The sequence below is a fragment of the Schistocerca piceifrons genome, chromosome 1 (assembly GCF_021461385.2).
Source record: "Schistocerca piceifrons isolate TAMUIC-IGC-003096 chromosome 1, iqSchPice1.1, whole genome shotgun sequence".
Taxonomy (NCBI): Eukaryota; Metazoa; Arthropoda; class Insecta; order Orthoptera; family Acrididae; genus Schistocerca; species Schistocerca piceifrons.
The window spans coordinates 548699652-548719187 of NC_060138.1; the positions used below are offsets into that span (position 1 = coordinate 548699652).

The 19536-nt window shown below is 38.4% G+C and overlaps 1 protein-coding gene across 1 annotated transcript in view; it reads right to left on the minus strand.

The window, feature by feature from the left end:
* Nucleotides 1-19536, minus strand: part of LOC124749001 (sodium channel protein Nach-like) — a 126069-nt gene that overhangs the window by 76267 nt on the left and 30266 nt on the right. The window contains exons 4-5 of the mRNA XM_047248965.1: nucleotides 5176-5316; nucleotides 4918-5063 (exon numbers count right to left, since the gene is read on the minus strand). Of these exons, the coding sequence (XP_047104921.1) occupies nucleotides 4918-5063; nucleotides 5176-5316 (287 nt within the window). The remainder of the gene's footprint in view (nucleotides 1-4917; nucleotides 5064-5175; nucleotides 5317-19536) is intronic.

The following is a 19536-nucleotide window of genomic DNA, read 5'->3' on the forward strand; positions in this document are numbered from 1 at the left end:
ACGATGGGCTATACAGAACAAACGCCATGGTATGCTGACTTCCGGTATCGTTTTTTTGCACGATAACGCCCGTCCTCACTCTGCTCGCAGAACAACGGCCCTTCTTGAGTCCTTCAAGTGGGACGTTATCAACCATCCACCTTACAGCCCAGACCTGGCGCCAAGTGATTATCACCTCTTCATGCATTTGAAGAAATGGCTCGGGTCACAGCGGTTTGATGACGACGAAGAGCTCAAAGATGCGGTCACAGGCTGGCTCCAGGCACAAGCGGGTGATTTTTATGCAGAAGGAATTTCAAAGCTTGTGAAGAGATACGATAAGTGCCTCAATCGCTATGGAGACTACGTAGAAAAATAGTGCAAAGATGTAGTTGTAAGATGTATATATTAAAATATTTTTATTTAACTTGGTGTATTTTTTTAAATCAACCGGAGGTTACTTTCTGAACGGCCCTCGTATTTATGTCAGGGGTGCTCTGAAATAGTAAAAATCCCTCAAATTAAACAAGGCACCAGGGCTCAATAAGATCCCTGTCAGATTCTACAGAGAATTTGTGTCTGAGTTAACCACAATATACTGTAGATCTCTTGAATAAAAAGTTGCACCCATTCATTAGGGGAGGGCACAGGCTACACCTGTCTCCAAGAAGGTGGCAGAGGTGATACATAAAACTACTGCTCAATGTCATTGAAGTCCATGTACTGTAGAATTATAGAACACATTCTGAGAACAAACACAATGAAGTATCTTCAGCAAAATGACTTTATCCATGCTACCAATGACTTTCTCCATGCTACCAACCCTGGATCCTGAAAACATCAGTCATGCAAAATCCAATTTGCACTCTTCTCATATGGCATTCCTGTAAGTTATGGATCTAGACAATCTGGTAGACGCAGTATTTCTTGACTTCAAGAAAGTATATGACTGGGTACCAAGCTAATCCCTATTATTGAAAGTATGATCATATAGGGCATCCAATGACATTTGTGATGGGACTTAGAATTTCTTGGTAAAGAAAGGATGTACATTTTGAAACACAGATGAATGAAGAGTCATTGACAGAAATAGAAACAACTTCAGAACTACCACTAAGAAGTGTAGTGGAACCCTTCATTTTGTATTAATGACCAAGCAGACAACATTAACCATAAGATCAGATTTTTACCTATGATGAGGTACTATATGAAAAAAGCTTCATAAATACCCAGTCCGATTTTGGTGAGATTTCAAAGTAGAGCAAATACTGCCAACTTTTTTTAAATGTTCATAAATATTAAACTGTGCACTTCACAAAAGGAAAAAAAAAAACATACTGTTTTATGACAGTATCAGTGAGTCATAGGTGGAATCAGCCAACTCGTACAAATATCTGGATGTAACAGTTTGTAGGGACATGAAATGGAGTGACCACGTAGGTTCAGTTGTAGATGAAGCAGATGGCAGGCTTAGATTTATTGGCTGGATACTGAGAAAGTGCAGAAAAGGAGAGGAGCAGAGAGGAGAAAACACTGGTGGTTACAATGGCAGAGGATGGCACACAAAGATGGTAGAAGACGAGAACAGGGAGGAGATGATACTACAGAGGGGGCAGAAACTGTTAGGTGGAGGGTATGGGCAAGGTACGTTATTGTTGTTTGAGGACAGGATGATTTCAGAAGTGGAGGATGTGTTGTATGGCTTCAATCTGTGGTAACCTACTGTACCCACACCATCCACCTTAAGGTTTCTGCCCTCCTCTGTCCTATCACCTCCTTCCAGTTCATGTCCCTCACCATCATTGTGTTCCACTCTCTCTCAATGCATCCACCATTCTTTTCTCCTCTCTGCTCCTCTCCTTTCCTGCTTCCTATTCCTTCTCCCCCTCCTCCACCACAAACTTGCAATGCTGCATATTGCAGCCTTATTCTGGCACCTGACAGTCCCTGCATGTTCCACCAGACAGCACTCTTCTCTTCTCTCCTCCCCCCCCCCCCCCCCACCTCCCCACACTCACACCTGTACACTGTGACCCCTCCCCCTTCCACATCCCACTCCAATTGCTATTTTCATTCAAGGTAATAGTTTGTAATCCTACCCTCCCACACATCATCATTAAATTCATCTTAGTCTCTTTATTATTTTCAAAAGCTTTGAGAGACATAAGATATACAAAAGAAAAACTTTTTACTTATCTTCATTTTCTCTTCTTATTTCCTACAGTTCTCATGTCTAGGGGTACATTCTTGAAGATGTAATTTTTTTATAATGTTGTGGGTTCCAGAAGACTAAATAATTGATGAAGTACTATGTGTTGCTGTGATTTTATTTTATTTTATCCCATTCTTCTATTTCAAACTGACTTCACAATCTCCTTTTTTATAAAACCACAAAATTAAAAACACATGCGTTTCCATCAGAGGCTTGCCCACTACTACTAACAATCTTCAGTACTCACAATATTCCAAAGAGTTTACAAAGCAAAAGAATTTACACACTTTCATGATAAAAGAAGAATATTTACCTAGTTATATCATTATTTTATAAATTAGTCCAGTAATAAATTTAATAATTAGTGTTAGATTGTGCAATTAATAATATGAATTTTAAGTCTTTCAGATATTTCATAGTTTCAAATACTTCTGAAAGGAAAATAATTTTAACCGTACATACAGAGGGTAACAAATTTATTTCTTTTTATATATTTCAGTCAGAAATATAATTCATTGTATACAAAATTGTATGAAATTCTTTTAGTGAGGCAGCTGAGATAATTTTAACCTATATAAGATCTAAAGTACTTTTTGGTATCACATATTTCTATAAAGAAAAAAATGCAATTCTAGAGGAGTGTGTCCCATTACAAGTTGCATTCTGGGCCGAGTGGTTGGTGATAGCAGTCAGGTATGCATGAGGTGTGCTGCTTGTGTGGATGTATGAGTGTTTTCCTTTCTTTCATGAAGAGGGCTTCGGCTAAAAGCTCAGTGTGTAACAGTCCTTTTGTTGTATCTGTCTGCAACACAATGTGTCATCTTTACAGTGAGTAGCAATGTGTCCTATCCATAATTGTTAAAAAAAAAAACAGGCAAAATGCACTATTAAAACAGGGTGGCAGTAAATAATGTCCTATTAGTTAATCTTACACAATTGCAATCCATATGTTTATTGAGAATCATTGGTAGTGGTCTTAGATGAGTGTGGTATCTGAAAGCTTGGCACCAAGATACTGCACTGGATAATCCATTGACAGAATTAGACTCCAGTTCAAAATAATAATGCCCCATTGCTTGCAAAAACTGATTGTAGCAGGTGGGCAATTGCTGCTCCACCAATACCTTCCACACTGAATTCTCAGTAGTGTGGATTTCACATGTAACTTGACAAGTGCTTAATGATGGATTTTCTTCCACACAATCCAATATGATCTCCTCAAATTCTTCTATGTGAACAATTCTTTGTCTCTGAGGTGTGAATCACCTATTTAATGTAAGTTTCTGTCTGTGATAAAATATTTCTTCGAATTTGGGTGATTCCTATGTGAATTTTTTTTGTCCTTTCATTCATATTTATGGACACTACATCATGCTGCAACCATCCTATAAATGTGCACCAGCAAGTAATTCTCCACATTTCATAACCAGTCACAAACTGTAAAAAGTGGTTAACTGATGACACATAACAGAGGATGCTGAATTGTTTGTTAACGTAGCACCACCAATGCTAAAGTGCCAGTAAATTGTTCCTTATGAATCATAAGCAGCCTACTAACATGTACATCACCATTTTCTTATTCAAGACTACCTGAAGTATTCATTTTCAACCATTTATTCCTCACCTCATATACTCATCTGCATAATTTTGATCCTATAAGTTTGCATGTGAAAGTTTGTAACTACCAGCAAGTTTTGTTTTCATTTATTAAATATTGTTGTTTCAAGTAAAGTAGCTTCTATGAATAACAACTTAGTTGATATCATACACAGTCCTTATAAGTGACTTTTTCCTTACTTAATTTTATTAAAGTTAAATTACCAGCTACAAGATGCACACTTTATGCTATAAGTTGCAAGCACACAAAAACTAAAATCAACATGAAGATAATTATCACTAGAAAATTAGATTCTGTCATTTACGTTTGAACAATTATATATTTTACCTCATTACATGGCTATTCTCTCATCTGACAGGTAATGTCCAATTTTTTAGTGATAATTAACATTTATTTCCCAATATGACAAAAGTCTACATAAATGTTTCTGTATCTGCATATCCGTTTGAACTTAACTTCAATAAAAAAGAACACATAAGCTTCTTAAATATCAATACTGATAATCTTAACCTGCTTCTGTAGCTGTGGGCAGTCACACATGACTCTACAATGGTGCTCAATTCAGAGATGGCTGGTCTGAGTCCTGAAGGTGGAAGAAATTTTCATCACCAGCATTTGGGCAGCAAGAGGAGGAGGGTGGCAGTGTAAAGTTCAAAATATCAAAACCTTTCCACTCTGTTTCTTGGAGTGAGAGCTTGTGGTACTGTTGACAATCCTTCCACTGGACAGGGTCATTAAATTCAGGAGCCACCTTGGTATTATTGATGAGTAGTAGGTTATGTGTCAGCACCAGGTTTCATTCTCTTCTTCCTGTCTTCATCATAGAACACAAATCTTACACCAAACTACACCTCCATTACAGTGTCCTATCACCAAAAGATACACACAAGAGACAGTGCAAGAAAGGGGGATACTGTGTGTAGAGGAAGGAAACCCTTTCTGGTTAGGTAGCTGAAACTAACCTTCAGTGTGTTTCAGACAGCAAAACCATATGATTCTTCATTTCTTTTTACAGGTGCATCATTTTTCTTACTACTGAAGTTAATTTGATTTCAGTAACCTTGTACCTCAATGCCTACAACACATAAAACACAGACAGTGGACTTACGTATCAGTATCCATTTCTGGAGGGTAATAGTTAAAAGAACAGCAGAATCCAGAATCAGACTTTTGCATTGTGAATAATTGATTACATGGAGTTATTTCTCCTCTCCATTTGCACTTCACCATGAGAGATGAGCATGGTTGTGTAAGCTGTAAAATTATAAAAAGAAGACATAAAAAAGTTATTTTACTGTATTTTACACTAGCATAGCTAGAATAATTCCATTAAACATGTCAACCATGAGAATAATTAGCAGCATACTTTCAACATCAGTGTCTCCATAGTAAGGCTGTATTCTTGTAATGTCTGTTCTAGTTCACTTATATTGTGTTGAAATTGATTTACTTTCTCTGGTTGGATAATTTCAGCCAGTTGTTGAACAAATCCATAATACTCATCTTCCTCTAGTTTGTCCTGAATACCTCTGGAATAGGAAGTAATTGTAAATGAAAAGAGAAATTTTTATTCATCACTCAATAGCAGCATGCATCACTTCACTTAATTATTTCTGTTATTACATTTTTTGGAAGTGAGATACATGCAGACCATGTTTGGCCACTTAAGCACTATAAAATAGTAGAATACTGTGAAGAACAAACACTTTTCCTGTACTGAATTTCAAGTATTTAATTTACTGACACTGCTTTTGTAATATTGTCTCTTACAACTTAAAGTATAATGATAGTGACCACTTTATTTGGTAACATTATAAAACCGGTTTCAAAAATTGAACCATTTTCATAGAATATACAGCAAAGTTGAGCAGACCATGTAAACTGTCTGTAGATTACACCAACTATAATTTGTAGGTGTATCTCAGAACATGATCCACTACTTTTTACATACCATTACGCACAGTCAAATAATGATCATGTGGCTGCAAATAATGCATGACATGGGTTAGAAGTCAGAAAGAGGGATGTATTAAGCTATTCAGGGCTTCCTTAGAAACACAAACTGAGACTTTGTTCATGAATACAGTGTAGGTAAAGAAACTACTGAAACTTTCTTTCATAATTTATCTGAAACATGTATTGACTTGTGGTACTCTTGCTCACCACTGAAAAGATACAGTACTAAACCAGACAGAAACGTTAAAACACTTAAATGGTACACTGATGATCTTGCTTGTGTGAGGTAAAAGATACTTTAACTGTACAAAATAAAAATGTATAAAAATAATTCCAACTGTAATACAGAACAGTATGAGATATCTTACAAAGCTTGCCTAAAAAAAAGTTATTAAGCCAAACTTCAACTTGCTAGACAAGTTGCTTATGAAAATGACATAGAAAGAGCCCAGAATAAATGCAAGGCTGCCTGTGATATTATAACAGAAGAATAGTATAATAGAAAGTGTAATTAGACAGAATAGTAATTTTTATAGAACATGCAATACTTTGAACGTTGCCCTGCATGAGATTAGGAAGGGTAGATCCACTAACACAGCAGTAGCTGAATTTGTAGTGCACAGTTTGTAAATGATCCACCCAAAATAGTAGGTGGAAATGCTGTCATGTAAGCAGATGAAACTTCATGTATGTAAAAGCAGGATGCCATCTACACAACAGTTTGCCAAATTATATGAAGATAACAGGTAACATACCTGTTTCAACAGAGACTTGGCAGAAACAAGTTTCTCTAAATATGGAAAATGAATACAATTATTTCAGAAGAAATAATCTTTTTATAAATGTAAACAAAACCACATACATGAAAATTCATGGAAACAAAATATCTAAACAGTATTACTATCAGGCCTGGAGACTTGGCTCTAAAAGAGACAGAAACCTATAAATTCCTGTGCATTGCAGTGGACAGGTACTTGACACAGGACAAAAACACATAACTAATATCTGTTGCAAAGTGAATTCAAGTAAATTTCTAATGAAAAAATATGAAGGACAACAGACACACTAGCACTGCTAACAACATACAATAGGTTAGTTCACTCACAAATTTCATATGATATCCTGGTCTGGAGAAATTCTACAAATGTGCACATACAAAGAGTACTAAAGCTACAAAGTTATATCCTAGAGATTTCTGCAGAAATAAATTCAGGGAACTAAATATATCATGAGTAGCATCACTATACATACATGAATCAATTATTTGTGTAAAAAGTAACCATCTGCAATGCTAAATAGAGATATCCATAACTACAACACAACAAATAAAAATAATTGTTATATCAAAGCAAATCAGCTCACATTAACTGACAAAGACTATGTAAAAGCAGGATGCCATCTACACAACAGTTCGCCAAATTATATGAAGATAACAGGTAACATACCTGTTTACAAAAATAAACTAAAATGTCACTTGATTAAAACTTGTCCCTACTGTGCTGAAAATATCTTGAAGCTAAAAATTAATGTAATGTTTCATATGTAACTGTGCAAATATGTAAAAATTTTCAGAAAACATAAATTGATTAATCTTTGATAATTATGTATGTATATCATTTTCTTAGTTGTTTGTATTTTGGAGGCTATTTTTGAAGAAATCTGCCATTTTACAGCTATATGCATGTAGCTGTGTAATTTTGAAACTTGTTATTTTTCAAACATCGTGTAAATATGATGTAACCAATACCATTGTACAGAATGGTCCATGGACATAAAAAAATAAATAAATAAATTCACTTCTACAGAAATCCAAGACTTTCTGTTTGAGTCAGAACAGCTCAATAAATTCTGTACTATCGCAGAAAATGAATTAAGATGAAAAATTAATTAGTCAAATATTTCAGCATCTGATCTACTCACTAATCAGCTTCCTACATGGCATAAATTCCATGGGGATTATTCATCTCACAATGTACAGAATTTCAGAACATAAGTCTCATGTGTAGAAGACATGTCAAGGTTACAGTTCACTTACCAGAAATTTAGTCACACTTGTAATATTACTTGGTGAAGAATTTACTTATTTTAAATTTGTCAAACTTAACAATATTACTCATTGAGGAATTTATACAGGATTATTTCTGATGGTATTTCATAATTTGCATCCACTACAGCTAGCAAATTACATTTTAGGGCTCCAGTCAAAGTATCACTTTGTCTTTCATGAAATCTTCCAATGAGTAGTAGCATCTTTCAATTAGAAAACATGTAACTTGCTTTTTAAAATATTCATCTTCTTATTCATTATGTTATATCCTTTTATGTTGTTGTGAATTGCTGTTGTGTATGCTGAGGAATCTGAGCATATAATTTTAAGCAATGTGAGGTGAGCATAAAGGTTTCTTTATGTCTTGTGTTGTATGAGTGTTAAAAATGGATTTTTTTAGTAGGTCAGCTCTGCTGTGTAGTAAAAGAATCACCCTAAATATGTATATCAACCTTTAAATAATGTTCAACATGGTGTCCTCGGCTGTGCAGGTGTACATGTTATGAATGATTCTTTTTGCAACTCAAAAATTTGTACATTTCCCGAGTTTCCCTAAAAAATATGCCATATCTGATGAAAGATTCATAGTAGCTATAGTATGTTATTTTTCTTGTTTCAGTATGAGTGGCACTGGCTAAAATTTCCATTGTAAATTGCAAAACTGTTTCATTTATTTGCTAGGTATTCTACATGTGAATTCTAACTCAAATTTCTGTCTAAGTTTGTTCCTAGGAATCTGACCGAGTCAAGTTCATCCATTTCTTTTTTTTTTATTATTCTGAGTAATACAGATTTCTTCAGTTTTTGAATGTATGGTTTTAAAACTCATCATGTGGTTTTTTTAAAAATGTTTAGCCTTAAGTATTTTGACTGAACCATGTTTCCAAGTTCCTTAACATGACACTCTGTGGTATATTGTCAGAATTTTCATTTTCAATTAGGACAGAAGCATCATCTGCAAACAAGGTTAGGTGAATATTTGTATGGAGATGCAAGTCATTTACAAAGAACTGGAATAAAATTGATCCAGGGATTGAGCCTTGAGGAATCCCTTGTAAAAACAGTTTTCTGCTCTGAGAAATAATCTGCTCCACTTGAAGTAATTATTACTCTTTGCATCCTAGCTATGCGATCTGATCCAAACTGTTTCAAAGCAATATCCCTTATTACATACCTGTTGAGTTTGAAAAGCAACAGGACATGGTTTACAGAGCCAAATACATTTGTAAGATAACAGAATATTCCTGCAAATTTAACTTTCTTGTTTAATGATGAAGTAATCTTTTTAGTAGGCTCATTTATAATATCTGTTGTGTTTTTACCTAGTTGGTAGGCTGATTGGTTATTTGAAATGATATCATACTGTGTGATGAAGCTCTTTATCTGTAAAGAAGCATTTTTTTCCAAATACCCACAGATATAGTAAATGCTATTTCAGGATTTTAAAACATGGGAAGTATAGTCTGCTACTGGCTATCTAACTACACAATAAAGAGGACAATACATCTTATTTGCAAACTGTTTTTATTACAAATAAATGTTTAGAATCTGGAATTTTCTACGTGTAACTCAAATTTCAAAAGTTATATCTGCATAAAAAAGGGGGGAATGTATGTCCCTAAGAACTACAGTACAGTGTCTATTGTTATAAGCTTTTCAAAAATATCTGAAGCAAATTTTTCACATACACCTTACTAACTACTTTGAAAAATATGACCCTTTTTAATAGACAGCATGATTTTCAAGAAGGAAAAATTACCACTTCTGCAGTCCTTGAAATTATTAATTAGACATTAACTGCATCAGAAAATAAGAGCACAGTCTCTCTTGAGTTCTTCAATTTCAGTAAGGTATCTTTCAGTACTGTCTTTCACGTCTTACTAGCCAAACTATAATATTACAGTATAAATAACACAGCATAAGAAATCATTAAATCTTATCTAAATAACAGGAGACAGTTTGTGTCTGTTCAAAATAGGCTTTCTTCCTTGAAGAAAGTCACATCTGGTGTGCATCGTGGTTCTGTCCCTGAGCCATTCTCCTTCACTGTTACAATTAATGGTTTGCCACATTAGGTTGACCTTCATTCGGTTATCTGCTATGCGGACAATACAAATTTAATCACTATTGATTGAGTTATGTCAGGGTCACACCAGAGATCAGATGATGCCCTCTCCTACACACTAAATTGGTTCTCATCTAAGAAACTATTGCATAAATACTAACAAAGAGATAGAGGGGCTGGCCAGTACTTACCTCAGCCCAGTACAGCTGATAGATACATAAAAAAACAGAACAGAAAATTTACATTCCTAGCTTTCGGAACAAATGTTCCTTCATCAGGGAGGAGAGAGGGGAAAGAAAGGAAAGAAGAGAAAGTGGATTCAGTTACTCACAACCAAGGTTTGAAGCAACAGGGAAAGGAAAACAGGGAGGGTAGCAAGGATGGAGGCATTGGTGTCAGAGGGAAGCCAAAGATATTCTACTGTAAGTACTGTGCCAGCTTCAAACCAGAGAGGATGCATACAGAAGTAAAGAGGTATACTGTATAAAGATAAACACAACTATGTAGGTTGAAAAGATGCATGAATGGCTAAAGAGGAAAGGGAAAGAGGAGAAGACTGAAGAGTAAATGGGAGTGAGGTTGTTTAACATAGGCTCAGTCCAGGGGGATGGCGGGATGAAAGGATGTGTTGGATTGCAAGTTCCCATCTCCGCAGTTCAGAGGGACTGGTATTGGGTGGGAGAAGCCAAATGGCACATATGGTGTAGCAGGTTCCTAGGTCCCTAAAATTATGCTGGAGGGCATGCTCTGCTACTGGGTATTGGACATCTCCTGGGCGGACAGTTCGTCTGTGTCCGTCCATGCGCTCAGCCAGTTTAGTTGTTGTCATACCGATGTAAACGGCTGTGCAGTTCAGGCATGTCAGCTGATAAATGACATGTGTAGTTTCACACGTGGCCCTGCCTTGAATTGTGTATCTTTTACCAGTAGCGGGGCTGGAGTAGGTTGTTGTGGGGGGATGTATGGGGCAGGTTTTGCAACGGGATCGGTTACAGGGGTAGAAACCGCTGGGTAGAGAAGGTAGTCTGGGAATATTGTAGGGTTTAACAAGGATGTTACGGAGGTTAGGGGGGTGACGAAAGGCAACTCTGGGTGGTGTGGGGAGAATTTTGTCAAGGGATGATCTCATTTCAGGGGTTGACTTGAGAAAGTCATATCCCTGGTGGAGTAATTTGTTGATGTATTCGAGCCCAGGATAATATTGGGTGACAAGGGTTATGCTTCTGTGTGGTCTGGGGGTAGGAACATTGTTGTTGGACGGGGAGGAATGTATTGCTCAGGAGATCCGTTTGTGGACAACGTCTGCAGGATAGTTGCCAGAGAGGAAAGAACTAGTCAGGTTATTGGTGTAACTGTTGAGGGATTCATCACTGGAGCAGATACGTTTGCCACGAATACCTAGGCTGTAGTGAAGGGAACATTTGATGTGGAATGGATGGTAGCTATCAAAGTGAAGGTACTGTTGTTTGTTTGTGGGTTTGATATGGACAGAGGTGTGGATGTGAGCTTCAACAAGATGAAGGTCAACATCCAGGAAGGTGGCTTGGGTTTTGGAGAAGGACCAGGTGAAATTCAGATTCGAGTCCAGACCACAAAGATGTCATCTATAAACCTATACCAGGCCAGGGGAAGCAGCTGTTTGGTCTTCAGGAAAGCGTCCTCCATGCGGCCCATGTAGAGGTTAGCATAGGACGGAGCCATCCTGGTTCCCATGGCCATTCCCCTGATTTGTTTGTAGGTCTGGCCTTCAAAAGTGTAGTAATTATGGGTTAGGATGAAGTTGGTAAGTGTGATAAGGAACAAGGTTTTTGGAAGATCTTCGGGTGGGCATTGGGAGAGGTAGTTCTCAAGGGCAGAGAGACCAGGGGTATGTGGGATGTTTGTGTAAAGGGATGTAACATCTATGGTGACAAGAAAGGTTTCAGGTGGGAGAGGAGTGGGAATGGATTTGAGGCGTTCTAGGAAGTGGTTTGTGTCTTTGATGTAGGATGGGAGTGTGCGGGTGATAGGTTGGAGGTGTTGGTCTACCAGAGCTGAGATACATTCTGTTGGGGCTTTGAAGCCTGCTACAGTGGGACGGCCAGGATGGTTCTCTTTGTAGATTTTGGGTAATAGGTAGAAGGTAGGAGTACGGGGCTCAGGTGGAGTGAGTAAGTCTATGGAAGCCGTTGTGAGGCCTTGTGAGGGACCTTGGATTTTTAGGATTTTCTGCAGCTCAGTCTGGATGGAGGGAATGGGATCCTGGGTAACAGCTTTGTAGGTTGAGGTGTCGGAGAGTTGACCCAGTCCTTCTGCCACATACTCCACATGGTCAAGTAACACAGTTGTGGAGCCTTTATCCGCCGGGAGGATGACAATAGAGCAGTCTGTTTTCAGCTCCTTAATGGCATGGGATTCAGCTGGGGTGATGTTTGGGGTTGTCGGGATGTTCTTCAAGAAGGGCTGGGAGGCAACACTGGATCTGAGGAATTCCTGAAATGCCTGCAAAGGATGGTTTTGGGGTAGGGGAGGAGGATCCCTTTGAGAAGGTGGTTGGATCTGTTCTAGACAGGGTTCAACACTGGGTCTAGTATTTGGGGGCTGTGTTTGGGTTGTGAAGTGATATTTCCAGTTGAGGTTCTACGTGAATGAGAGGAGATCTTTAACCAGGGCAGTGTGGTCGAATTTAGGCGTGGGACTAAAGGTTAAGCCTTTTGATAGAACAAATGTCTCTGGAGGAGAGAGGGATCTGGATGAGAGGTTTAGAACTGAATTGGGACTGGTGATATGTGGCATTTGACTGTGGTTATAGTTGAGATTTGGTCTGTGTGGGGTACGTGCTGGGATGGGTAGATTGAGTAGGGTTGCTAGGCTAGGTTTGTTGGCTATGAGGGGGTTTGTTGAAGGTTCTGTTGTGGTTGGTGTTTGTGAGGGATAGGGAGAGGGACCCCACATCTTAGGTGTTGCACTAGCACTGTGGATAGTTTTTTCAGGTGGTGTGTGGCATGGAACTCAAGTTTGCAGCTGGCTTCTAGGATGATGTTCCTGAGTGTGTTCTCCAAGCAATGGTTTGAGAGGTGGAGGACTTTGAAGAGAGATAGGAGCTGTTGGGAGGGGTGGTTACATGAAGTAGTGTAGAGATTCAGGACAAGTTGTGTAAGGGCTAAGGATTGAAGGTTCTGGAAGTCCAGGAGAGACTGGTGGAAGGAGGAATTGCACCCAGAGATGGGAACTTTTAAGGTAAGTCCTTTAGGGGTAATTCTAAAGGTTAAGCAGGACCAGAGGAAAAGTATGTGGGATTGCAGTTTGGCTATGGTGAATGCATGTCTCCGGAATGAATGTAAATAGGGTACATAGTGAGTAACTGGTGGGTAGGGAAATTAAATAACTAAAGTTAAAATAGTAATCATAAGAAGGAATAAAACACGGAGGGAAGGACGAGAAAGAAAGAAATTAAGAAATTGTGTTGGTAATGTTCAATACCAAAGGAAGACCACTAAATAAGAAAAATACGGAAAAAGTTGACCAGACCAAGCAAGTACGTCGAGATCAGGGGAAAAGAACATACGTTGCTCAAAAACTGAGATAGCGAGTGGCGAAAAAAAGATCGCGCGTGCCACAAAAAAGATCGCGCGTGCCGCAAAAAAGATCGCGCGTGACGCAAAAAAGATCGCGCGTGCCGCAAAAAAGTTCGCGGTGGGGCAGAAATGTCCAAAAAAAATTTTGCTGTGGCAGAGAAGGGTAGCTAATGGCATAAAATTATCGCCAGCAACACGAAATCGACGCCTAAATTCAACCACACTGCCCTGGTTAAAGATCTCCTCTCATTCACCTAGAACCTCAACTGGAAATATCACTTCACAACCCAAACACAGCCCCCAAATACTAGACCCAGTGTTGAACCCTGTCTAGAACAGTTCCAACCGCCTTCTCAAAGGGATCCTCCTACCCTACCCCAAAACCATCCTTTGCAGGCATTTCAGGAATTCCTCAGATCCAGTGTTGCCTCCCAGCCCTTCTTGAAGAACATCCCGACAACCCCAAACATCACCCCAGCTGAATCCCATGCCATTAAGGAGCTGAAAACAGACTGCTCTATTGTCATCCTCCCGGCGGATAAAGGCTCCACAACTGTGATACTTGACCATGTGGAGTATGTGGCAGAAGGACTGCGTCAACTCTCCGACACCTCAACCTACAAAGCTGTTACCCAGGATCCCATTCCCTCCATCCAGACTGAGCTGCAGAAAATCCTAAAAATCCAAGGTCCCTCACAAGGCCTCACAACGGCTTCCATAGACTTACTCACTCCACCTGAGCCCCGTACTCCTACCTTCTACCTATTACCCAAAATCTACAAAGAGAACCATCCCGGCCGTCCCATTGTAGCAGGCTTCAAAGCCCCAACAGAATGTATCTCAGCTCTGGTAGACCAACACCTCCAACCTATCACCCGTACACTCCCATCCTACATCAATGACACAAACCACTTCCTAGAATGCCTCAAATCCATTCCCACTCCTCTCCCACCTGAAACCTTTCTTGTCACCATAGATGTTACATCCCTTTACACAAACATCCCACATACCCCTGGTCTCTCTGCCCTTGAGAACTACCTCTCCCAATGCCCACCCGAAGATCTTCCAAAAACCTTGTTCCTTATCACACTTACCAACTTCATCCTAACCCATAATTACTACACTTTTGAAGGCCAGACCTACAAACAAATCAGGGGAACGGCCATGGGAACCAGGATGGCTCCGTCCTATGCTAACCTCTACATGGGCCGCATGGAGGATGCTTTCCTGAAGACCCAACAGCTGCTTCCCCTGGCCTGGTATAGGTTTATAGATGACATCTTTGTGGTCTGGACTCATGGTGAAGAAACAATCCTTAATTTCCACCATAACCTCAACTCCTTTTCGAATCTGATTTTCACCTGGTCCTTCTCCAAAACCCAAGCCACCTTCCTGGATGTTGACCTTCATCTTGTTGGAGCTCACATCCACACCTCTGTCCATATCAAACCCACAAACAAACAACAGTACCTTCACTTTGATAGCTGCCATCCATTCCACATCAAACGTTCCCTTCCCAACAGCCTAGGTATTCGTGGCAAATGTTTCTGCTCCAGTGATGAATCCCCAACAATTACACCAATAACCTGACTATTGCTTTCCTCTCTCGCAACTATCCTGCGGACCTTGTCCACAAACAGATCTTCCGAGTAATACATTCCTCCCCGTCCAACAACAATGTTCCTACCCCCAGACCACACAGAAGCATCCCCCTTGTCACCCAATATTATCCTGGCCTCGAATACATCAACAAATTACTCCGCCAGGGATATGACTTTCTCAAGTCAACCCCTGAAATGAGATCATCCCTTGACAAAATTCTCCCCACACCACCCAGAGTTGCCTTTCGTCGCCCCCCTAACCTCCGTAAAATCCTTGTTAAACCCTACAATATTCCCAGACTACCTTCTCTACCCAGCAGTTCGTACCCCTGTAACTGACCCCGCTGCAAAACCTGCCCCATGCATCCCCCCACAACCACCTACTCCAGCCCCGCTACTGGTAAAACATACACAATTCAAGGCAGGGCCACATGTGAAACTACACATGTCATTTATCTTCTGACATGCCTGCACTGCAGAGCCTTTTACATCGGTATGACAACAACTAAACTGGCTGAGTGCATGAAACAGACACAGACAAACTGTCCGCCTAGGAGATGTCCAATACCCAGTAGCGGAGCATGCCCTCCAGCATAATTCTAGGGACCTAGGAACCTGCTACACCATATGTGCCATTTGGCTTCTCCCACCCAATACCAGTCCCTCTGAACTGCGGAGATGGGAACTTGCTCTCCAATACATCCTTTCATCCCGCCATCCCCCTGGACTGAGCCTATGTTAAACAACCTCACTCCCATTTACTCTTCAGTCTTCTCCTCTTTCCCTTTCCTCTTTAGCCATTCATGCATCTTTTCAACCTACATAGTTGTGTTTATCTTTATACTGTATACCTCTTTACTTCTGTATGCATCCTCTTTGGTTTGAAGCTGGCACAGTACTTACAGTAGAATATCTTTGGCTTCCCTCTGACAACCATGCCTCCATCCTTGCTACCCTCCCTGTTTTCCTTTCCCTGTTGCTTCATAACCTTGGTTGTGAGTAACTGAATCCACTTTCTCTTCTTTCCTTTCTTTCCCCTCTCTCCTTCCTGATGAAGGAACATTTGTTCCGAAAGCTAGGAATGTAAATTTTCGTTTCTGTTTTTTTGTGTATCTATCGGCTGTACTGAGCTGAGGTAAGTACTGGCCAGCCCCTCTATCTCTTTGTTAGTATTTGTTTCACATCTTTATATGAGATTTTCCATTAATCATTTAGAAACTATTGCATAATCCAGAGAAAACTCAGAATCTACAGCTAGGATTAACTAAAGAAATAGACTCAAAACCATTACAACTGTTTGAAATACATATTCATTCCAAACTGAACTGGCAACCCACATTAACTATGTCTACAAAAAAGATATCTTAGGTGTCTTATTTCACGTGGAAAATTGATATCTAGTGCATAGTAAATATCTTAGGACAGCTTACATTGGAGTTTTTCAGTCTCACATATCTTATGGGCTGTTGTTATTGGGTTAATTGGGTTGTGTCAGTATAGCATTACTTATTCAGGAAAAGGTGCTATGAATACTGTGTAAGGTTGGTCCAAGTGAACACTGCCATCCTTTATACACTAAGAGCAAAATATTGACAGTGACAAATCTTTATATCTATATGCTAAAAACAACATAATAGGGTTTTGCACTAGAGAGAATATACAATGTTATGACACTAAATACAAAAATAGTATTGACATTCTTAGGTATAGGCTGAGAAAAACAGGCAAGTGTCACAAAGTGTACTGCATGACATTTTTTAAAAATTTGCCACATTCTGCACTTAATACACCTCTCAATAATGTTAAACATAAGTTGTATAACTTCTTAATAGACAATCCAGTCTACAGTTTAAGAGAGTGCTTTCGAAACCTATAGAGTAGAAACTGAGTTTTAAGATTATGAATCAAATTGTGTACAAATGGTTAATGTAGGATAAATAATTTGTACATATAATGTGAACATTAATGAAAATAGTAATTTATTGCTGTAATTATATTATGTTGTCAATGTAAAAGTGGTCAATGGCAAATAAAGCAACTGAATTGTCTTAAAAAAAGCATCACTTACACAAAAAATGAAGCTAAAAACAGTATTTAATATTTCAAAAGAAGTATTCTGTACAGACAAAAGAAACCTGCAAGATGATGCCTATGAATTTTTTGTTTGTACTAATTCTATGTATAACTTCTGAAGAAAGTCAATACATTCATACGGTTGTGTGTCTTTCCTATAGGGAATATTTTCCAAGTAACTGAAAAAGAAACAACTTTAAAAACATTAATTATGTCCCTGGCTATGTGATATGAAAGAGATTGCTTCTACTTCAAGCCAAGAGACTACTAGCAGTTGTATTGGTGCAACTTCCTTGAGACCTGTTACATAGTGTATACTTGTTATTTGTTTTACTGTAATGTCTTCTTCTGAATCAGTGAATTGTGAATTGTGTTTTACTCATGTCGTGATGTACATTTGCAATCCATACAGGAGACATGTCATAAATTTATAATGCAGTCACAATTATTTTTACACTAATAAATAATAGCACTAAAATAAATGATAACACAATAAGGATATTTTTTGGAATATGTAACACATTGTATCCAGTTCAGATTTCTAGGTTGTCCTGCATGAATTCATCCACTGAGTAATAACATTTCAGGGTCAGTGTCTTGTACAGCTTTCTTTTAAGTGGTCCTAAATGCATCTGCATTAACTTGTTCCATCTTAATTTATTACAAATTTTCATTTCCATGTATTGAGGTCCCTAAGTATACAGCCTGAGTTAGTGGCTGGGGAGCATAAATTTTTCTTTGTTTCTAGTATCATGTGAATGGACAAAATGGTTTCCCTCAAATAATTCATGTCTGATGTACAAAAATATAATAATCTCATATATGTACAGGGTTGGCAGAGATAATATTTTAAGTTTTCTAATAATGGATGACATGGTTCTTTATGATTTGCAGTGCAATAATGGATTCAAAGCAGCTTTTTTGAGTGTCCCTGTCAGTTGCAGTTGATGATATTTACATTGCAAATGCAAAGTTACTGTTTGTTTGCAGGGTATTCAATGTGTGCTTGCCAGCTCACATTTTTATCTACATTTAAACATAAGAATTTGTCTGAGTTAACTTCTTCTTCATCTTGGTTGTTGTGAACAATCTTAATCTGCTCACATCTTGACTGTTTAGTTTTGAATTGCATCATATGTGTCTTATATATGTTTAGATTCGACCCATTTAGCTGGAACTAAGTTTATAAGGTACAGTGGGTACTGATCACAGATTTGGGAATTTTTTTTTGAACCCTGATCTTCAACTAATACATAAGTACCATCTGCGAACAGAACTGATGGGTAGCTGATATTTAATGGTAAGTTATTAACATAGAAGAGAAATAGGACAGAGCCTAATATGGAGCCTTGTGGAACTCCCTGATATATCCTTTTCCAGTCAGAAAAATAAAATGTGCCATTTAAAGAGATGCTAACTCGTTGTCTCCTGTTTGATAAGTAGGGCACTACTGCTAATGCCATATTTTTCAAGCTTGCAAATAAGCAATGCATGGTTTACAGAATCAAATGCCTTTGTGAGGCCGCAGAAAATTCATGCCACCTTATTTCTCTTGGCTAATGGTGTACTTATTTTCTCAATGAAACTGTTCACTGCGTCTATGGAATTTTTCAATGATCTCCCTTGATCCCTTTTTGAACAGTGGTTTGACTTCAACGTATTTCAGTACCTTTGGGAAACAGCCCTCTTCAAAATATTGATTTATTATTTGAGCTAATGGATTTGCAATTTTACTGTGTACTGTTTTTAAACTTTGGTGGGTATTTCTTCCCAACTTGCAGATTTTTTGTTTTTTGATGTTAAAGTAGCATTTTCTACATCCTCTACAGAAACTTCTAAGACTTTGGTAAAGTTTTCAGAGTTTTCACTAAAGCCAAAGGGATTTACTTTGCTGTGATAATCTGTTACATCTACATCAGCAATATTAACGAATTATCTTGAGCTATCTAGTTTGTAATTCAAATTTACAAGCATCAGATTACAGAGACCAAATTTCTGCTCCTTTGAATTTAAAGTCTATCTTTGTCATAGTGCTGCAGTGAGACAGTTAATATTCAATTTTATTTTCATAACTCTTTTGTAAGTTTGTGATTTAGCTCTAGAAAAGATGTCTTCCATAACCCACAATTATGAGAACAAGTTTTTGTTCACCATCAAGCCTTTTAGTCATAGAATGATTAGTTCAGGGTGATTGCACATAATGAGAAAGCTTTCAACATATACGTATGTGGAACCTCTCTCAAAAACCCCTAATGGCACAAAAGAAGCAGTTTTCATGGCACCATAAAGATGGCATGCAATGAGATGAAGAGTGCGCATTGTCTCTAACATGTAGTTAATTCTGCCAAGATGCCAAAAACATTCAGCCTACTTTGTGGTCACAGGAGCCTCTACTATTAAATGACACTAACAGTTATTCATGCTGGAG